This window comes from Chamaea fasciata, unplaced genomic scaffold, assembly GCF_029207755.1.
Source record: "Chamaea fasciata isolate MVZ Bird 193981 ecotype frontalis unplaced genomic scaffold, bChaFas1.0.hap1 SCAF_12, whole genome shotgun sequence".
Taxonomy (NCBI): domain Eukaryota; kingdom Metazoa; phylum Chordata; class Aves; order Passeriformes; family Sylviidae; genus Chamaea; species Chamaea fasciata.
In genome coordinates, this window is record NW_027094097.1 from 20,196,774 (window position 1) to 20,218,812 (window position 22,039).

The 22,039-nt window shown below is 51.0% G+C and overlaps 2 protein-coding genes across 2 annotated transcripts in view; both read left to right on the plus strand.

Annotated features, from left to right (window-relative positions):
• LOC136296098 (hydrocephalus-inducing protein homolog) overlaps positions 1 to 22,039 on the plus strand; it is a 117,413-nt gene that overhangs the window by 64,714 nt on the left and 30,660 nt on the right. The window contains 3 exon segments of the mRNA XM_066194921.1: positions 19,244 to 19,387; positions 20,732 to 20,872; positions 21,362 to 21,678. Coding sequence (XP_066051018.1) covers positions 19,244 to 19,387; positions 20,732 to 20,872; positions 21,362 to 21,678 — 602 coding nt within the window.
• Positions 447 to 18,702, plus strand: LOC136296047 (hydrocephalus-inducing protein homolog). Its single transcript, XM_066194862.1, has 11 exons — positions 447 to 452; positions 980 to 1,054; positions 2,273 to 2,372; positions 3,615 to 3,733; positions 4,911 to 5,134; positions 7,718 to 7,785; positions 10,473 to 10,681; positions 11,493 to 11,593; positions 12,837 to 12,972; positions 16,440 to 16,678; positions 18,351 to 18,702. The coding sequence occupies exons 1-11, from the start codon at positions 447 to 449 to the stop codon at positions 18,700 to 18,702; spliced, it is 1,629 nt and encodes a 542-aa protein (XP_066050959.1).

The window sequence follows — 22,039 nt, forward strand, 5'->3', positions numbered from 1 at the left end:
TCATGCCAGTTTGTGTCCTAGCCTGTCACCAGGACATTTTGTTTTTCCTTACTTCCAGTCTTAGGGATGGTGTTAGTTCTAAGGCCAACTCTCCTGCTGTCAGAGATGCTTTTGAGATCTCAGAGCAGAGAGGACTTTTTTTTATGAGAGGAGCTAGTGCAGGATCCTTTCCCTCTCTGGCCATTCTACTACCATGCACTGGGATGGGACCCAAAAAGCTCTGGATCCTGAAAAGATGATCTCTCCAGGAGTTTGCTGTCTGTCTCCTGCACCAAGAAGTCCCTTCCCCTCTCACAGCCTCTGTTTTCATGCATATAAAACCTTGGATGTCACTGAAGGGATGCGGTGCCTGAATTCATCAATTTCCTTTGGAAGTACTCTGGGATGCTCTTGTGAAAGACAGAGTAGGGAACAGGACAGGTCCAAAATGGAAGAAACAAAGAGCGATGCTGGTAACACGTAACCACAACCCAGCTTCGTCTCCCTTTCCCAGGGAAGTCCTGCAGTGGGTGCACCGTGATCTTTATCTGCTTCCCCCGAGCACCTCAGTGGTAGGAAAAGCCAGCTGAGGTGGCTGGTGGATTCTCCCTCAGTTTTGGCAGAGGCTTTGAGGCAGGAGACTCTCTTGAGGGATGCTGGCTTTCCAAAGCTCTCCTGAGCTTGCAAGTGTGGAGTAAAGCTACCTGCTGAGCTTGTGCACAACAAGTTATCTTCTGATCCGATTGGGACCCTCGTGGCTTGGGGTCAGCCCTTGCTGGGGAGCTGCCGCTCCTCCCCAAGTGCTTTGCTCTCCCGCACTTCCGCTTCTCTCTGCAAATATATTAAATGACCTGCTGGCTTTGTCTCTCCCTGCGGCTGCAGGCAGTGTGATTTGCTGGAGCCACCACCAAAGGTCTGGATGGAAGACTTCATGGAGGAGAAAAAAATAAAGAAGGTGAAGGGCTTTTGTGAAAATCGCACCTCCCTCCTGAGCCAAAAGGTCCAGGAGGAGAAGGCAAAGGTGCAAGAAGACCCCCTGCTGTTCTCCAATGACTTTTTTTTCATTGAGCCAATGGTAAGTGATAGCTGAGAACCTCATTTTCCTCCTCTTCCTTCTCCTCCTTCTCTTTCTCCTCGTCCTCCTCCTCTTCCTTCTCCTCCTTCTCCTCCTTCTCCTCCTCCTCCTCTTCCTCCTCCTCCTCCTCCTCCTCTTCTTTCTCCTCCTCCTCCTCCTCTTCCTCCTCCCGCCCACCCTACCCCCGCCCCTTCCCCCGGGTGCGGTCACTCAGCAGGTCCTCAGCTGGCTCGGTGTGCTCAGAGGGAGGACATGGAGTTTCTGGTGCGGCTGCAGAGCTCACTGCTGAAAGTATTTCTGCCCTGCAGGCTCAAGGCAGGGCTGGGAGCCTGACAAAGCTGAGCTCTGCTGCCAGGGCTCGAGCTCAGGGCACTCCGTGTCCTTGAAGTGTCCACAGGGACCAGTTTTTGTAGGTAGGGGCTCCCCCGACACGTGCTGCTGCGTGGGGTTCAGCGGAGGGTGTTGGAGCAGTGCCAGTTCACGGATTGACCTGAAGCATGCAAGGGTTCGCTGGGAAAAGGAGGCCAAATTCAGCCCAAGGTTAATCGTAGAAATGCCTGTCCCTTCCTCTAACCACGACTCGCACTGTTTGTGAGTCTCCCAGTGTCATCTGTGAGCCTGGACACAAGGGTGGGAGGTTATAATGGGCATTTTGAGTTCTCTTGCACACGGGGACAGTAAACCTTTTCTTTTTCTGTTTATGCAAGCAAACGCCCATGTCCTCCCATCAGCCAGAGCCCTGATTCTGAGTATTGGCATTGTGAGAGATGATGAATGCCTGGTGTCTGCACAGTGCAAAATCCCTTCTCATCCTGGAGTAAATCCTAGAATAATCCCAACCTCTGCTTTCTTTGAAAAAAGGTTAAACTAATATTTTTCTTTCCAAGGAAGGGGATCGTGTTCTTGGTTACTCCTATGGCCCGTCTAAGGCCAAGAGCCACCAGTGCACAATGGCAGTTAGGTACCACTGTAGCTGACTGCAGCATGATGTGACCAGGAGCTTGTGTCAGAGCAGCAGGAACATTGTGGAGAGTGGGGGCTGATCAGCTGAGCATTGAGAGCGCCCAGTGGTGTGTTGAGCTGGGTTTAGAGTGTTTCCTTGGGCTCCTTATGTTGTTCGCTCATCACTGATGCTCTAAAGAAAGGCTTAGAGGAGTGGTTGAAAACAAGAAGTGTGAAGTTTGAAGATAAATCTTTTTCTGTCTCTTTCTGTTTCAGGAGGGAGAGATTGGGCCACGTTGTTCGGCTGAAATCAAGGTGACCTTTAAACCCCTGGAAGCACTGGAGTATCAGAGTGTGGCCTACTGTGACATCTCAGGTACAGCTCCTTTCCCCTGCTTCTCTCACCCACAGTGAAGCCATGGAGCAAGCCTGAGCCCACTGGGCTCCCATGTAACTGCTGGGAAGAGTTCCTGGTCAGCAGGGCAGTGCTGGCACATCCCCAGTGTCCCTGCAGCTTCCAGGGAGTCTCCCATGCAAGGCCAGGGCTCGGAACACCTGTGTCTGGATTGCTGATCCCAGAACAACCCAGGCAGTGCAGGGAGATGTTTTCATGGCACAGCTTTGCCAGCATTTCCTCAAAGGCCAAGCAGCTACAGAGCAGAACAGCTTTAGTGAACAAGCACTAAGCCCCTCTAGACCACTGGCCTCCAGGATGGGTCCATTTGACATGGATCCACCATCAGGCAGTCGCAGCTGAGTTAGAAATGTGCTCCCTGAGCCTGGATCACCTCCAGACACCACCAGGCCAGCGGAGGCGGAGCCCCGCTGAGCCCAGGGTGTTGGTAGAAGGACCACCCTTGGCCAGCACCTGCTTCTCTCCCTGTGTGGGAATTGTCACCTTGCAGCTCTCAGTCTGTGCAAACAGAACACAGTGCCGAGTGTCAGAAGTGGAGGACAGCAGTCCTGTGCTGCTGGGCCAGGTGGTTTGGCAGTTGTTGCCTGGCAGTTTGCCAGGTAGCAATTGCCAAAGTCTTCGTGAGCTTTGTGCCTTCACTGAATGGATTTCAAAGCTCCTCTAAGTGCATGGGGAGGAAACCCTAGAGTCATAGTATGTTAAGGATGGAACGGACCTCAAAGACTGTCTAGTGCCAAGGCCCCTGCCATGGGCAGGGACACCTCCCACTAGACCAGGTAGCTCCAAGCCCCATCCAGCCTGGCTTTCAACACTTTCAGGGCTGGAACCTCCACAACTCCCCTGGGGAACCTACTCCAGCGTCTCACCACCTCACAGTAAAAAAATTCTTCTCAATATCTAACCTAAATTTCCTTTCTTTCAATTTATACCTGTCACTCCTTGGCCTGTCGCTACAGGACACCAGAGATGTTTTAAACTCAGCAAACTGGTGGCTAAAATTGGAAACCAGACCAAGGAATGGGTTAGAAATTGCAAGTCAGCCCCAGGGGATATCTCCTGAGGGAAGAGAAGGGTCCATATCTTCTGCTGCAGCATCAAGAGCTGGTTGCATGCAGCTCAGAATCAGGGTCTAGCATTGAGGCAGCCTGGAAAATCCAGTAGAACAGAGGGAATTATTGTACTGAAATGGACATCTCTCCCCAGGCCGTGAGAGCAGGCTGGCCCTGCGCCTCAGAGGGGAAGGCCGCGGACCCTTGGTTGAACTCAGCTGTGATACCCTGAACCTTGGGGAAGTTTTTGTCAAAACCGCCCACACCCATGAGGTGAGCACCAGGGGTTGGGATGGATCCTGATGGCTCCTGAGGCAGCAGCAAGCCTGGTGGACCTGTGGAATTCCTGGCAACCTGGGCAGTTGTGAGCAGGGAATAGCTGATGTACTGGTCAAATCTGGGCGGGGGGGGAAGGGGGTGTTCCAGAAAAATGTGTCTGTTGTTCATGAAGCCCCAGTCCCTTCTTTTGGGCAGCCTTCCATAGGGATCAGCTGGGAGGCTTCCTGCAAAACAACCCCTTTTGACCCAACGCTGGGTCAAAAAGCTGTTCAGAGGCTTTTGTGGCAGCACCAGACACAAGGCACCTTTGTACTGGGCTGTTCAGAAGCAGCTGGGACAAGCTGGCTACATTTGAGCTTCAGTCCACCGCAAACAATTTTTAGTCAAGTGTCTCCTGCTCATTCCTGGAAGTCACAGGAAAGCCATCCAGCCTCCTGGCTCAGTGCAGGCCCTTGCAAAGGGCTTGAGGATTCTTTCCCTTGCTGTCCAATCCCTCACCACACTTCAGGCTTGGTGCATCTCTGGCTCTACAAAGAGAAAAGTGTTCCTGGGAATAAAGCAAAAGATTTTTCTACCTATTTGCCTCCCCCCTGTTGGGGGTCAAGTTTGCAAAAAAAAAGAGAGAGCAACTGAAAGAGGCAGAAAACGAGGCACTACATCATGCCAGACACTTTCAGAAGTTTGGTTGTGGAAGAGAAAGACACGTTGAGTTTTCTTACCAAAAGATGGCGCTGTCTGTACATTTTGATGTTGATGCCTCCTTCTCAGTGTATTGTTTTCACGGTATGGGAAAAGGTAAATGCGTAGATACGGTACTGCTGGAGCTGCGCTGACTGGGGCAGCAGCAGCTCTGTGGTGATTCACTACGCAGCTGCAATCACCCCACGTTGCTCTCAGGGCCAGGTCTGAATGAGCTTGGTGCTACTGACCAGAGGTGGACTGCTCTGTGTCCGTGGGATAACCCCAGGGTGACTCCAGTTATGTGGAGTTATGTGAGCTTCGCATGAAAACCCAAAGGCAGAACTTGTCCTGTTGTATTTTTTTGACTTCTGCCGTCCAGCAGCACAAAGCATCTTCTGCCTTTTCTGGGTGTTAATTGCGCCATTAGAAAATGACTCCCAAGAAGGGAAGATTTCACGTGTACTTGCATTTTGTTTTCTTGCTGCTGCAGGTGAAACTGATGAACAAAGGAGTTCTTGATGCTCCCTTCACCTATATCCCTTCAAACACGGAAGTGGGCTGCTGCTTCAAGTTTGTACCCGAGGAGGGCCTCATTGCACCAGGTGGGATCCAGACTATTCAGATCTCCTTGAATGCCGCCGTGTTGGGGCGGTTTGAGGAACCATTCCAGTTCCGTGTGGCTGGATCTCCTACACCTGTGATCCTGACCATCGAGTAAGGACTCTGGGAGCTTACTCTGGGTGGGCACATCTGTAGCTGTCTCTGGGACATCCCCCACCTACCTCATTTTGGGGTCGGGCAGAGAAAAAAGATGTTTCCTGAAGTCTCAATCTCTGCTCTGATCCTGGCATTGCCTTAGTGTGGGGGTGCCTGCTGCCCCGTGTGGTACCCAGGAGCTGGAATGACTCCTCCCTGCAGGGATGTCCCTCTGCCTTGGGCCATGGCAGGCAGTGGCATGGATCAGCTTTGGGCAGTAGCTGCTCTGGGATGTCCCCCCTGAGCACCCAGCAAGGCCCCCAGGGCTTTGGAGATGGGCCAGCCTGGGTGATTCTCCACCAGCAGCAGTGTTTTTAAAAACTTCTGTTAATAATCCATCCCAAACGGGCAGCAGCAGCCTCAGCTCACCTCTCATGGCCATGCATGGAGGCAGGCTGTGCTCCGAGCTCCTGTGCAGAGTGCTCTGCTACCTCCTTTCCACAGCCAGGAAAAGGCTGATGTGGGAGACAGGGAACTGTGCAGCAGGAACCGTCCCAAGGACATGGGCTTCATCCCATAATCCTGGCCCTGCAGAAGGGAGAAGGGGTGATGATGGGGGAGGCAGAGCTCAGTCCTCAGGACCACAGCAGCATGAGGGCTTGTCCCTGCTAGCCTGAGGCGTGTGCTGGTAGGATAACGTAGTGTAAGCAGGAAAGCTGATGCTGGCTGCTCTGGAGCTTTGGAGCTAGGCTGCTGCTGTTGGGAGGCACTGGATCAGGGCAATAAAGAAATGAAAGCAATCTGCAGTTGATTATACCAATAAGATAAGGGAGATGGATTAAAAAGAACATGAAACTTATTACTTAGCAGGAGAAAAGTGTTGACTAGGTCTGCCCATAGTAGAGAAACAATTACACTGGCTTTGCTTTTGGAGGAAAAGTGCTGCTATTTTTATTTTGGAAATCAAGAGGGAACCTTTCACCATCAAATAATTGATTCTCCTCTGTCCCTCCCCCAAACTCGTCATGTGTAGTGGTGCGGAAGTTTTCTATTACATTAAATGTATTACAGTTGTATGGTGTACCCTTGATTTTCTGTACTTTGGTTCAATGTACCCCAGTTCTATACTGTTCTATTTTTAAACTCCCTCATGTTGCCGTCTCCCCCTCTGCCTCCCTCTGCCTCTCCTTGTCTCCCCAGTTACAGTCCCTGGTCGGCTACCCTTTCCCGCCTTGTGTAGCTGTCTGTCATCCCTCAGGGAGATTCCCCCTCCCTGCCAGTCACCCAGGGCCTGTCCCCCAGGTCTGGAAGCTTCGATAGGAGCTTCCAGGTGACTGGCTGATTGGAGGGTCCTCCCCTGCCTCTTTTTGGTTACTGGTCGTTGTCCTTGTCTATTATGTTAATGAATCCGCTCCTCTCCTACCCTACTGGCGTATGCGTACCCACCCCGAGTCTCCACCTCCTGTGTGAAACCCCCTGCCTCCCAAGGCTCTGGGTCTCTCCGAGGCTCAGGCTTTAGGACGAGGGTCCCCTCGCATCAATAAAGCCGAAGTTCCAGTTGCCTCCGAGAGTCCCACCTTTCATTCCTCCACCATAGCAAAGCGGCAGGGCGAGTCGGCAGCAAAGATCCCACTAAGATCCTGTGGGGACGTGTCGGGGCTAGCCAGGCGTGAGAAGACATGCGCCGCCGCAATCATGCGTGGGATGTTATTCCATAAGCAGCTTTCTCCTTGAGCAAGAGAAGGTGTCTCTTGTTGAGATGTGTAGAGCGGAGCCAGGGACAGTCCTGTGAACACAGTAGAAGACACAGTTCACTGGTCCTTGACTTTTAACCAAAAGGCAGGGTGCGCATTGATTGGCGTCAACCATGAAATAAACTCGTGTTGGGCAGCTTCAAGTGCTGCCTTCAGTGGATGTTGGTGACTTTTAGTGCCTGTCTGCTGAGTTCAAGGCCAGGGGAGGAGGTGTGGTAGATTCAGGACACCCATGTTTGGTTGTTTAAGCTATTGCTCCTGGCTGTGCCAGCTGGTGCACTAGTGACAAGCTGGTCCTTTCCTCTAGGATTCATCTGTCCACTGTGTAGAACTGTTAATGCTCTTTTTGGAGGATGTTTGGGGCTCCCCTGGCTTCATGTCTCAAAACTCTGTCTGTAATGATTGTGTGGGTCAAAATCTCCTGAGAAAGCTTCTCCATGGGAAGACCAGTTACAGCCAAGTAGCAAAGCAGGGAACCTGTGGCTGGAAAGGCTGGTTACAGAAGTTTGTGGGGACACCTTTATGTCCATCCCATTACAGATGGGGAAACTGAGGCACGGAGACACATCTGGATGGGTTTTCAGGGTCCCTCATGGGACCACCGGCAACTTGGGGGCTTTTCCTGCCTGCCCTGCGTCCAAAGCCCCATCAGTGGCTGTGGGCTGCTGGCCTCTTGGCTTTAGCTGCCTCCTGTGCACATGGACACTGTGCTGAGCACATGGTGGTGCGTTGATTTGAAACCCACGATGCCCCTGACACCAGGTTTTGTGCCCCCAAGCCACGACAGCCGGAGGCTTTGCAATTCCCTTTAACGCAGCCATTTCCTCCTGTGTCCCTGTCATCGCAGGGGGTGTGTCGTCGGGCCGACTTTACACTTCGACACCGATGAGCTCGACTTCGGTGACATCTCCTTTGGTGAGCGTTCCCTGCGCTGGGACACAGCGGGAGGGATCTGTGTGCTCCAAAATGGAGCACTTGAACGTAAAAGCATCCAGCACTGCTCATGTTCCGCCACAACAGCCTCTTCAGGGTGTTGTAATAGATACATACTATTAAATTCGTGGATTAAAATTGTGTGTATTAAAACTTTGCAGTGGAATGTAAAAACCCCTGAATTCCTGGAAATAGTTCCAGGGCATCTCTTTGCATACCACAGCCTTTTCACAGTCCAAAGGTGTAACCTCGACATCTGCCAGAGAGATAACCGGGAAACAGCCCATTAATCATGGGCTGACCACATCTTCACAGTTCATCAGGAGATCCGATCCCAATCTGGGCGGAGGTCGGCAGAAAACCTTCTGACAGAAGATTCGGAGACTTTTCATTCAGACGTCTTTTCAATTTCTCAGGAAACTCTTTCAGATATCCCTTGCGGACACCAGACATTTCAATGATTCTGTTATGTACATGATGTCATGTTCTTCGGGTTCTTTGTTACCGTCTTGTTTTCGCCTCAGGGTAGAAAAATGGTATAAAACGCCTACCCTGAGACCCCGAATTTGTGGGCAGTACTCCGGAGAAGCACCCTTTGCTGCTCCCGGATTGTCCACCCAACCTTCGATCGATGTTGTCCTGATTTATTGTGGCGTTTCCCGAAATTGCTTTTCAAATTTGTTAAATAAATCTTTGATTTAGGAAATTGGCTCTGATCATTTATAACAGTGTGAACTGCAGGTGCCTCAGGTAGCATTTTGCCATTGTGGGATCAAATAGGAGCAAGTATTTTCTGGTGTCTCTGTCCTGGTTTAAAAGACAGATTCTGCCAAGGAAGGTGGCAATCTTCACGGAATGGAATGATGACCCTCCTCTCTCCAAATTACTATACCTTTGAAATTACAGGGCTTCCAGGCAAAAATATGGAAAAGGAATAGCAGTTCGTTACTAGAATATATCAGGACAGCACAGACAACAACGCAATGCCAGAAGTTTCCAACCCGCCGAGTCCTGTTTTCCCCTTTGGTGTGGTTATGATCACAGGCTGGAGGAGCGGTGGGCTCTGGCAGGGGAGTGATTTCCCTCCCAGCCGGCACGGGCAGGGAGGGAAGGAGGAAATCGCTGCTTTTGCAAACTACGGGCAGCAGGAGATGTGGGCACTGGCAATCGGGAGCAGGCAGAAGCGGGGACAGCGGGCAGGTTCGATCACGGTGCTGAGCCCGGCGTCAAGCGCACGACGTCCCGCAGCAGCACGCTGCCGACCTTCCCGAGCCCCGCGCGGAAGGACGGAAAGGTCTGCCCCCTGCAAACCTCGGCTCCGACTTCACAACCGCCCGCGGCATCACGGCACAGCTCCCAAAGAGCCCCGGATGGAAAAGCCCACCCGCACAGCCGAGACCACCCCAAACCTCCTGTATTTCCCTTCCCAGACTGAGGCCAAAATTCACTACGAAACCTAAACTCATAACAATGAAGTTGTTGAACGTTTTAAGAAAACTAATTGCCTCTCCTGATCTGCTTCTTCGCCACCCTGCATCACCACTGAGGCACTGGTTAAGTTGCCTTTTGAATAAATGAAACAAGAAAGGCAACAGGTAGAAACGCATTCCTAAGGTCTCTTCAGCTGAAGGCAGCTGTTGTATCTTTGCTTCTTTTTAACTGTTGTTGACTGTTGTCTGCATGTGGTGACCTCAGTCTCATTTGAGGTTTTGACATCTGTGTTTGTCCCTTTTGTGCTTCTCTTGCCTCCCTGCTGGAGTCCCTGCTGGAGCCGGCAGTGATTACTGTTGATGGGCACAGAGAAGCTCTGGGCTGCGCCTGCAGTTGTTTTTTTCCCCCACCTGTGTTCAAATGACTCTTGGTGAGCAGGCCTGGGGAGAAGTCTCCTCCCCACAGAGCTGGCCAGCCAGTCCACTGCAGAGCGGGTTGTGGCTGGTGTCCGGGCTCTGCAGGACATCCCCACCATGCGTGGCACTATCTCTGGCTTTCCAATATGGAAAGCAAATCTCAGAGTTAAGGTGGGGTAAACCCTTGCAGGCAGCAATCACAGTGAGTAGTATGGGTGCGATGTCCCCGCTTGTTGGGTCAAGGCTCGGGTTTGCCTCCAGCTGAGTGGGCTCTGAGCTGTCACATGCCCAGTCTGTTTGGCCCAAACCAAAAGACGCCTTAAGAATTCTGCAGAGAGAAACTGCATTAGGGTGCTTTGCATCACGTTCTAGTTCCTGATTCCATCCTCACTTTCTTCTGCTGTAGCTTCTTCTCAATGGCGACTCACTCTTTATGTATCTTGAAAAGGGTAGGAGTGTTGGCAGACTTAACAGGGAATTTTACAGTTTGAATTTTCAGAGGAAATGCTTGGTCTGGGTGCACAGTCATCAGGGAGAAATAACTGGTGCTGGTTTGGGGCAGGTGAGGGAGCTTCTCCCCATCAGAAAGAGAGAAGCTTGCAGTGTTGAGCAGGGCTAAGAGCAGGCATTTTCAAGGCTGCAGTCTGGAATCAGTGTTAAAGGGAACTAAGTGACGACTAATTCCTCTTGCAGCTTCTCAGTAATCTGTAGTTCAGATAATAAAGAGCTAAACTCCTATCACGCTTTCATGCTACCAGGGTATTCCCACCAGGAGTCACGACATAACTGGTGCCTAAATGGATATTTGTGTCCTTTTCCTAGGCTTTCCCTACACCAAGACCTGTCGCCTCACTAACACCTCGCGGGTGCCGGACGATGGCACTCAGCCTGCTGTTAGCAGCTTTGAGCAAATACTCAGCGACAGTGAGCCCTCCTGGAGGGAGGGAATTCATTTTTCTGTGAAGCCACGGGAGTTTACAATGAACCCCAGCGAAAGGACCCTCCAATCCCAGGAACACCAGGATATCGAGGTATGGGAAGAGTCCAGCCACACACACTTCAGCAGCGGGTCTGACGCTTCACGGGAGTGTGGGAGGGCTTTAGCTCTGATGCCAGCTCTGATCATCGTGTGAGCGAGGATCTGCACTGGCGTGGGGCCTCTGTGAGCTGGGTTACTCGGGACGTTCCTGAAGGAGCACTGATTTGTTTCCAAAATCACAAGCTGAAATCATGTCCCATAATGGTCAAGTACTGAAGGCATTTTGGTGTTTTTGAGAGCAATGTCTTTGATTGCAAGTGGGCAGAGGACGGACGAGGACCAAAGGTGGCTGTTAGACAGATGTCATTATATAAAGCAATTTGCTTTTCTTCTTGGTCTCATTTCTCCTGTCCTGGGGAGTAGAATGATTTGTGTTCACTGCAGGGATCTCCAGTGAAGGCAAAAAACTCTGCGGCCATGAACTGCCCAGCACCTGCTGGCCCACGCTTTGTCTTCAGCTTCCTGCTGTAAAGCTGAACTCATTCTGTTCAAGTCAGCAGATTTCCACTGCATTTATGTCATTGTAGTCAGATGAAAATTTGCCCCTTAATTTGAACACAGTGCTGCACAGAGCTTTAGTCTAATGTTTTAATTTAGCTGACCTATGCCCTGATAGCAAGGTGTGCTTAACAAATCTGGTATTTGCCAGAAGGCTTTTGTCACTCTTAGAGACTGCTCTACACGTGGAGCGGCAGAAGAATTAAGGCAAAATCCTCCCTTTACTTACCACAAAAACTGGAGGACATCACACGTGAGTCATGAGCTTTTGTAAAGAAGAATTTACTGCTCTTCTCTTCCACCAGGTGACCCTGTGTTCCAACACTGTGACGGAATACAACCGGAAATTGCTGGTGGACCTGGAGTGGTTTGGCAAGGGAGTGGCATCACTGATCATCAAGGCCAGGTACCAGCACTTCCCTGGCCTCCCCCAGCGCACTGCCTTGCACAGGACGTGCTGGCTGCAGCTCCCAAGGAGACGTGTTGTTTAATGACCTCATGTTCTGCCCAGCTGGACATGAGAACAGCAGTGCTTGAAAAGCAGCCTGTGGTGAAAAGCAGCCCTGCTGACAGCCCAGCGTGGTCCTGGGTCGTTTTCTAAAGGGACCAGGAATGATATCATTTATTGACCTGGTGCTTGAGGTGAAGCAAGTTTCCCAAGGGCCTCCTCGCCTTCTTCCTGCAAGAGGTGGAGTTGTGCTGGGTTGCAACCAGCCCGCGTTGGCTTGGGGCACACCAAGCAGTCTGCTGAGGGTCAGGGTCTGGTTCTGTTAACGAGGGCACGTGACAGTGGGGAAGTGGCTCACAGCAAGAGAGGTGAGGGCAGGATCTTCAGAGGGGAAATCAGTCCTTGATGTGGCAGGTCAGCTCTATTTTTTCCCCTTCTCTCTGCTTCCTGTTTTGAGCTTTGATGTTCTCAGGCTTAAAGCAAAAGTTGTTCTTGCTCCAGCAGAATTCCATCCTGCTGTGCTGCTCTAGGTGTCAGTTTAATGACAAGAGGGATGCAGTTCCCTGGTGCTGTTCCCACTCCCAGGCAGAGCCATCTCGTCAGTGCCTGGGCTGCCATGTTTGAAAAGCAAGTGCAATTGGGGACAGTCAGTATTTGGACCTGTGGAGTGAAGGACCAGGGGAGTTGTAGGAACTGGGAGGGAGTGATCTCCCACTCTGTGGGGCAGGTGATGTCTCATGCCCTCCAAGGCTGGGGCAAACAGCTGAGTTCTCAGGCAGGGTAACAGCACCATGGGAGAGAAGGGAGTCCTTTTTACTGAGACACTAGAGTCGTGTGTTCCTGGAGCCTTACTGAGCACTGATCCCTGTTGGGAAGGCTCCCCCAGAGCTCATGGATCACTGGGACTGTTCCAGGAGTTCTTGCAAACCTTCTTGGGTGAAGGAGGGGCTGAGGCAGCTGTGGGACCAAGTGCTCTGCCTGGGGCACTTGGCAGCCTCTGGGTGCTGCCTCTCAGGTTTTGCCCCTCCTCGACAAGACATGTTTGAGTGGGAAGACTTTGAAGGCAATTTTTCACCGTAGGGCTGTTAAATGTGTATTTGACAGTGACAAAGGTGTTGTGCTCCATTTCACAATCTTTGGGGGTAAACGTTCTCCATTCTCTCAGTATCTCTGATTCCCTTGGGGTCATCTCTTTGCCCAGATGTTTCGTTCCTGAGCTGCAAGTGTACCCCCAAAACCGGGGGATCCATGAGTGCGACCTGAAGGCGCCGTTCGTGAGGAAGTTCTTCATTTGGAATAACACCCACCTTACTGGCTGCTACGGGCTTATTCCCCAGGTTTGGCATCGCATCCACCTCCTCCTCTCAAATATTACTGTGGAGATTATTAGGGGGGAAGAGGGTTTGGATAAGACCTTGCCGGTTTCTATTCAGTCTTAAAGATCTGCTGAGAACAGGATCCTACCTGAATGTTAGCTTTAGGATGCAGTTTAATCTCTTGAGGAAAGGGCTTACGTTCTAGTCTTCAGGGTGTTTTCTTGTGGGAGATCTTCGAGGGTTGTGAAAAGCTGCTGCATCCACAGACACCAGTGCTTGTGCTGGCAGCCTCCTTGCAGAACCCCCTGAGAATTCTAAGCCTACAATTCTTGGATCTTGTTTGTGCCTTTTACCTTTGTCCTGGGGATTTTTAAAAATGTGTGTAAGTTGCTGTTGGGATGGATGTTGAGGAGTTTAAAGTTTCTTCAGAGGTCCCTCTGAAGCTGGATTTGATTCTGTCCCTTCTAGGAACCCGAGGAGGACTCTCCTGTGCTCTACTCCAGCCCCAGACCCTGTGGGATTCTCCAGCCTCGGAGCGCTGCAGAGATTCCAGTTACAGTTGAAATCCAAAGATTGGGCAAGCGTTGCACCAGTGTTTGTACCGGCGTGTTTGGGGATGCAAGAAACCCACTGGTGAGTGCAAGGGGAGGTGTGTGCCTTCGTGCAACTGGTCCTGGCAGGGTGCACAGTGTGCGGGGATTCTTCCGGGGAAAAGAGGCACAGGCTGCTGTGGAGAAGGACAGCAGGGGCAGGTGGCATAAACAGCTCGTGCCTTATAGGTGGCAATGTCAGTGTCTGACCCAGAAGGTAGTTCATCTAAGCTGGAATTGAGGATCATTTTAATTACTCTTTAAAATGCTCTTAACTTTGGAAACATCTTTTTTAAAATGTTACCTCACAGCACAAAAGAGGATGTCAGAAGATTTCTGGGAACCTTGGGCTTTCTGTAAAAGAAAGGAAAGCTGGCATCTGAAGAGTAGTTGCAAGGATTTAAGCTTACATTAAAACATGGAAATGATGATGCCAAATTCCCTGGATGGCACCAAACATCTGAACCTGGGCCATTGTGGCACTGCATGTAAACCAGTCAACAGGGAGGACAGGCAGTGCAGGCTGTGCCAGGGAGCCTGAAGTTTGACTGAGCACTTGCTTTCAACTATCAGATTGCTTACCTAAAGAGAAGAGTTTCTCCCCACCCGAAGAACCAGTTGTTTAACTGTCAGCCTGATCTTAACTAGAGATTTCTTGCAAAGCTTCTACCTTTGGACCAATAATTTGTAGTTTGAAAGTTTCTCTTTACTTAATCCTTTTCAATTTGGAGGTGAATACATAAGCTTTATTTTTTTCCCCCCAAAATCCCAGGAATTCAGCTGGAGAATGGTAGCTGTCCCTAAAGAAATAACTTGAGCTGGGTTGAGCCGTTTAAGCTTTTTTAGGTTTCCCTGTTCGGGTTTGATTTTTTTTTTTTTTTTAAATCTTTCTTGCCTGCTTTCTGTAACAGAGAACAGAACTACAGAGCCTTGGACGGCTGTCAGCAGTCTACATAAGTCCAAGGCTGATAGAGTTCGGCAGGATGCCAGTGCTAAGGCCTAATTCACAAGCTTTTGGCCTCTTCAACGAAGGTCTCGTCGATTTAGACTTCAGGCTAGAGATTGTAAGTATCTGTGGGGCCGTTTTCCAGGGAAATTGACTGGTTGACATTACAAGCTGCCATGACGTGGTTTTTATATGCATCGGCCTGTGTGAGAGGAAGCGAGATACTCCAAGATTCCATCTGGGTGAGGCAAAAGGAACCTGGCTCTGGAGTGGTTTTAGCTGGGGCACTCCTCAGTGAAATCAGGTGCAGAGATGTTGGAGCAGAAATTCGTCTGGATCGTGTTGACGAGTTCTCCCATAATTTTATGGAAGGTCTTTAGCTGTGTGTGTCACGGTTTTTGAGCTCTGAGATCAAGAGAAACCTGTGGTCCTTTGCTCCTCGGAGAGCATGGGTTTCCCTGTGCTTTCCCTGTGCCATCTACATTTGCTTTGTGCCAAACTGCTGTTCATGGTAGAGAAGAGGGTGTGAGGTCTGTCCTCAGACTGCTGGTGGGGAGGCAATTTTCACACCTGCTGTGGGTCAGGCCAGTTGGGCTGTCCACACAAAGACATGTGTGGGGGTTGTGCACCCCCCCAGCCTGTGGTCTCTGTGCCTTTGAAGAGCATCTTTGGGGACCGGCTGCAGAGAATGGCTGTTTAATATGTGAAGGCTGCATAGGGCAGAGGAGCTGGGGCTGCTCCCCTGGCAGGGAGAGCAGGGCTGCTGCAGCCAGGAAGGGCTTGTAGGCTGGGCCTGGGGCTGGGTGGGATGTCTGCTGGAGGGGGAGATCTCTGAGGGGCTTGAGGTCTGTTCTTCTCCATGCTGGGTGTGTTGAACTTGGAGCTGGTTAAAACCTGATCCTGTGGACTTGTTTGTGTCTGTGGATAAAGCATCAGGCCATGTGGGAAAGTCCAGCCACAGCCTCCTGAGCCAAGGAGGAGGGGCATGATTTTTCCTCTTGCTGCTTTTCCTGCAGTTTGGGGGATAAATGTAACCTTAAAGTGAGGGATTTTTCCAGGACAGCTTTCTCGAACTACACAATGAAATTCTGCCTTCCACCTCTTCAGGGAGCAATGCACCTTGGCTGGGTGGGCCTGGTGTGTAAAGGATGGGCTTCACGTGCTCGTTCCAGGGCTGGACCTGCAGAGCTGTGTCTGTACAGCTGTGCTGGTGCGGGGCCTTTCCTCCCTCCTTTGGGCAGCTTCCAGCTCTCTTGGCCAATCTGTGAAGCCCATGAGAAACCAGAGGACACGAGTTCTTAGGAAGAGTGGGCCATGCCCACTGAGCACATGTCATCCAGTTTTCCCTCTGCTTCCTGCTTTCCTGCTCTGCCATAACCATTTAGAGGTGACTTTTCCAAAGCAGAAGGCCCTGGGGCACCTCTCTACAGCGGATGATCAGTGGGAAGTGAGGGCCTCGGTCCTTTAGGGGACGTTGAAAAGCATTGAGGGCCTCTTGGGAAAGGATAGTTTGGTGTTGGGGTTTTGCTCAACTGGTTTTGCGGAGATATTCTTCAGGCTCTCAGCAGTGTCCTCCAGCTGTGTGGTTTCTGGAGTGGGATTTGAGCCGTCATGACTTCCTCTGGCCCTGAGCCTTTGTGAGAAGCCAGGAGAGAGAAAGCAGCTTTCCTTGGCACACACTCCAGAGAAGGACTGGGGAAGGAACACTCTCCTGAGGATAAGCGTCCCTTGGGTTGGGCAAAACTGGGTTAATTAGGTGAGAGTCTGTTAAAGGAGGGGAAAATACAGGTTGTGTAAGCTCTGCTGTTCCCCAATACTGCAGCTTAAATTTAGGGAAATTAGGCCTTTAGGATTTTTATCCTCCCCTCTTTAGTCTTCTCCTTTTCTTACACCCCATAAGAGACCAGGGTGTATGGTTTCCATCCTAAATGCACATTATGCGTGTCTTACAGGCTTGTAAACCTCACTGCTATGTTATTGAACCCAGGGAAGGAGTGATCCCCGCCAGGGGTGATGTTCATGTGACTGTCACAGCAACCCTGGATGACACTGGGGTTTTTGCTGATGCTCTCCAGCTGTTCATTGGGAACAGACTTTGGACCACCTCCACCCTCCTGGCTTTTGGCACTGGCACCACAATTGTCACAGACAAACCACTTGCCCCGGAGCTCAACTTGGGATACCAATTCAGGTAGGAGATCTCCCACTCCCACCTCTCCTTCTGTCTCAACAAGGAGCAGTTTTGCTGTAGTCCTTCAGGCACGATCTTCTTCAGTGTTCAAAGACCCTGACTCCTTCCCTGAAGGCAGAGATACCTTTAGAGACATGTGATGGCCAGTTGAGCGTTGCTAGGTACCCTCAAAAACCACTGAAAGAGAAACCAGTTGCTCAATTGCCACTGAATTGCCTTCAGTTCTAACACATCTATGTCCTCACTTGGTCAAGTAATGATCTCGCAGGCTCCCCCAGAACAAAAGGTTCCCAAAATGGCGCCTGGATGAGGCGGGCCCTCCGTGTGGCTGCGGGACCAAGGGAAGATGGCATCGCACCCTTCCCTTCCAAAATGGCACCTGCCAGGCAAGCAGGGGCCCTGGGAACAAAGAGACGGGAGGGTGACGACCCCCCTGGGAAGGCAGGAGCCCGCAGAGCAGTTCCAGAGGCAGATGGAAACTTGCTGGTTTGTGTGGGGCCTGCAGTGCCGCTGCCAACGCTTCCTCACGCTGCTCGTGGGCTCTGCTGCTGCCCTGCCTGCCCAGGACTGATGCTTGTGCGGGAGGCCAGAATGTTAGGGTGCCCTCTCAGGTGCATCACCTCTGGGTTTGACCGGCAGCCTCAGGATGGCTTAAAATATTAGCAAGGCAGCATGATCAGAGGTGTTTGAAAAGCAAAAATGTTTTCATTAAGGTGAAAATAAAAAACCATGCAGAAAAAAGAGAAAAAGCTGTGCCGAGTGCAAGGAGGACCTTTGCACTTGCTACAACACCCCAAAAATGCCCTGAGGATCTTCCTCTATTCTCTTAAGCATGTAACAATCCAGGCCGGATTCTTGGCATCCTGCCCAATAGAAATAGGAACAGGGCTTGAGGCACAGTCTCAAAGATCCAAGGGCTGCGTCCGTCCTGGCACAAGGCCAAAAAAGGTATCAAAACCTCTGGTTTTTACCTCATGAGTGAAACAAAGAATGGAACCCAAATCCTTCCCTTAAATGGAAGCCTCCTTGCCACTGTGGGGCTGCAAACCCTACCAGGTGAGGTACACTTCTACACAGGACCTTGCTCATTTTTCCGTTGCCAGCAGAGTTTGCAAAGTTCACTTCAAAACAGTTTCTGATTGCGAAATGAAGTTTCTACAAATGACCACCAGTGCAAAACCAAAGCTTCTATGAACGAGAGAGCCCCTGCTCCCCCGGTTTCCTCTCCTAGAGCAGACAGATGATTTCTAGCAGCTTGCTGGGATCGTCCAGAAACTTCCTCCGCGCTGGCTTTTAAAAATGCCTGCAATCATACCCCCGCACACAAGGGCCTCAGGTGCAGGATCTCAAAGATTCAATAACAGTTTCGGGTGCAGATTAATGCAAAATACAGTAACAGTATGAATCACCCCAGAACACACATTTTGGAGGAAAACACCAGATCCTGTTAGCCTGGCCTGGAAAATGCTACATTACCATTAGAAACATATTCCTCCTTGCAATAACGACATCAGAAGGGCAGCTTATCAGACACTGTTCCCGGTCCACATTAAGAGCTGCAAATGAAGACGGTCTCCAAGCTATTAACAGCTCAGAATCCTCATTGGGAGCAATCTGATGACCAGGACAATAGCTTCTCCCATACTATTTTCCATTCTGGTTGGTCTTCTAGCCTCCTTCCCTGTGCTCGTCAGTTCAGACTAACAGATGGGGGCCACCACTTCCATCAGCTCTTCTGGAAGGTGGAATGTAACAGGCCAGCTGGGAAGGAGGGCCAGAGCACCTCAGCCCACAGTAGCCCCAAAGCCAAACGTGATTCCCAGAGGCCCAAATGTGCGGCCCCCGTGTTTCGGCTGGGGCCGCTGTCAATGGACCTGAAGCCAGGAGAGTCTGTGGACTTGGTGCTGCCAGGCTTCTCCCGCAAGGCGCAGGTGAGGTCCCCACCACGGGCTGAGCTGGGGAAGCATCAGATCCCCTCCCCTGGGCTCGTTCCACAGTCCCTTGACATTTGCCTGGGGAAATGAGCAGGGGCCTTCAAGAAACTGGTTTAAGACCACACGTTTCTGTGGCAGCACCACTTACTTTCCTTGCTGGTCACCATCAGACCAGCTACAGCTTTATTGTGATTCCACAGCCACCAAAACCTAGTGCTGATCCCGAAGTAAGGGTAGAAGGAAATACTGCTCTTTTGGGGCAGACAGCGTTGCATGCTTTGTCAGCAAAGAAGGGCAGAGAAATAAGTTAGTAACACTTAGACTAGGAGCCCAAAAAGAAAGTGAATTAAACAAGTGCCAAGTGGTTCATCTGGGGTAAGCACAGAGTAAACCAAAAGCCATGTGAAGGGGGGGAGTTTCTCACAAGTGCCTTTTGTGGTTATTGGGGTGCAGTGCTACAGACAGTTGAGTGCAAAATAAATAAGCTGCATCACTGGAAGAAAAGCGGGCAGTGACCATAACTCTGTGGCAGGAATAGGGCGCGTGGTGGGTGGTGGGTGCTGAGCCAATGCTGGGCATTTGCTGGATGCCCTGCCACCACCCACTGGTGACAAGTGACTCTTGCATGCAGGTGGTGCAGAATTACGCCATCTGCGAAGCTGTCATTGGGACAGGCGGCTCGATGAAGAAGATAACAGAAGCAACCATTACCTGCGAGTTTATTGATCCCACTATAAATTTATCAGCCAGACAATTCTCTTTCCGGGTGGAGAAGGTAAGTAAGTGTCTGGATTGCATCCTGGCATTGAACAGCATGGCTGAGGGCGGGGTGTGCTTGTGTAAAAGCCCCTCTTTACCCTTCCTGAGGCACTTTGTAAAGTGAGGGGAGATGCTTTTAGAGATGAGACTGGTATTTAACGTCCCCAAAGTAAAATTGCAATTGCAGCTGCACTGCCAAGGAGGATCGTGGCCACCTCCAGAGAAATGCCAGTTTCTCTGCTCACGGTAAAGGGAGGTTTCTGAGGATCCTCCAGGGCACGGTGATGTCTGTACACCGATGCTGTAGGAAAGCAGGGAAAAAATGGAGATTCCTGTGAATTCCTCAGGCTGACAAGGAAAAACCCAGCATCTCCTGTGTCTCTTTGCCTTCTCTGCTGTTGGCATGAATGCTGTATGGTATAGCTATATGGTATAGCTCTGTGCATTTCCCTAAGCCTCACCTGCTTCAAAGCACCCCCAGACACCCTGCAGCTGCAGTGATGATAACACTGAGGCAGAGCAGGTGCCCTTTAGTCTCGGGATCCCAACTCCAGCATCATGCTTCCCTCTCCTGCAAGTTGTCTGAAAAAGAGAAGATGTTTCATTAGTTGGTTTCTGTAGTTTCAGGCCTCTCCTCTGGTTCCCAGGTTTCCACTCAAGTACAGAATCCCTGGAACAGGCAGTTCCGATGTAATTAGAAGCTTTTCAGCTCTCCCGGATTCTGCCTGGGTTCTGCTTGACGCCACACAGACAAACTGATTTATTGCATACTATGGCACCTATTTGATACCAGTACATGCAGAACTAGTTTCCCAAACTCCCTGGTTTCGCTAAACCATGCAGGAAGCCCAGCAGAATGCAGACAAGGAAGGAAGAGCCTAGGCTGATCATAGCTTTGAGGCCACAGACACCTTGTCCCTGTAGCAGGGACTGCAGGACGCATCCTGCAGACAAGCTGCTTTATGAGCCAATAAGGTTGTAAGAAATGGCTGTATGTGAGTGAAGATCATCTAGTGCTGCTCTGCGCAAGAGAGAGACAAAACTGGAGACAAATGGTCTGGATTCCCTTTCTGCTGTAGATCTTGTTCAAGCAGCTGCCTCCTCTCAGGGCCCCATTTGCTCATCTGTACGTGGGAGTGTTTCCCTGTCCCCCAGAGGGTGCTGTGGTTTCTGAACATGAAAAGCACCTGCTGTAAAGAAAAATCTCCTGGAAGTGTAGAAACAAATAAAAAGGGTAAATAGAAATGTGTGCACTTCTGGGACTGAAAACTGCGAGATGCAGCAGAAGCAGGTCTGTGGCTAGCTGAGGTTGGGTCTGTGGCTAGCTGAGGTTGTTTTTCCTTGTCTCCTGTTTGTGTAGAAACCCAGTGATGTCCTGACTCTGCAGTACCAGCCTTTGGCTATAAAGAACACCTGCCGGCTGCCACTCGACCTTATGCTCTACTTGGAGCAGCCGTTTCAGGTCTGCAGTGAGGACCAGCAGCCACTCCCACATGGCCAGGTGAGCAGCCCCGGACTCCTGCAGTGGGGTTTGAAGAGGAGGGATGCGGTGATGCACTTCTGTTGGGACGTCCTTAAGTCAAGAAGTTTAATCTGTAGCGTCAGCAGTGGGATGGCCTGAACTGCATCAGCAGAGCTGCTGAAGGAATCAAAAACTTATCTGAGTTGAGAAGATCCACCCTGGCTTTCAGGCACAGGGAGAAGGGAGCAGGCAACTAGGTCTGGGCAAGCCATGCCGTGAAGGTGTCTCCTGGAAAGCATCCCAGCTCTCCAGCAGCCACCCCTTGTATTGCTGCTGAGCACAGAAACGTGAGCCTGAGGGAATCCTGGACTCGAGTGTGGTGCCCGCAGTCAGACCCTTGCTGTAAAGAAATGAACGATGAACTGAGAAGCCCATGCTGGTGTCACACTTGGAGCATTTACTGCTTCATGCTGTCAGACCTTGGGATGTCATCCCACAGGTGACTAATTATTGTTCATCTGCTTGCAGCCTGTGACAGTGGACGTTGGGCAGACCTGTCACCTCTACATCGCATTTGACCCAGCTTATAGACTGGATTTTAACAGCTGGAAAACAATGAAGATCCTGAAGATAGAAATGGTCAGGGGCCATCCTTATGTGGAGCGTATCACCCTTTGCGGGGAAGCCCACTTCCCAAATCTCCAAATCCAGCCCAGCACCCTGGAATTTGGCGGCATCGTGGCTGGCACGCAACAAGAGCGTTCTCTGGAGATGACCAACTGCAGCCCACTTCCCGTCAAGTACCACTGGTCATTCCAGATGGGCGACCGTGTGAAGAAGTTGAGGTATGTGCACCTTTGCCCCGTCCTTGAAGCTCTTCTTCCTGGTGTCCTGTTAGTACTTGGCAAAGAACAAAGCTGTTTGCCTAGGAGCTGACAAACTGCTTCTGCCTTGTCCTTGTGCAAATAACACTGACCGGCTGCGGTCAGGCTGGATGCTCAGGGAATAGGTTTGCCACCAATTTGGTGCTCATCGTGGTTTCCCCTGGGAAGGAAAGCTGGGGCAAAGGCTGCTTTCTCAGACCTCCGTGGCCTGAGGCACTGTCCACCCTGCTGAAGGGCTCCTAGTCCCAGCTGCCACAGTGCTGCTGGAGGCCCTTTTGGCCCCCTTGCTTTGGGATGGGTCCTCTCTGCAGGAGCTGCTCTC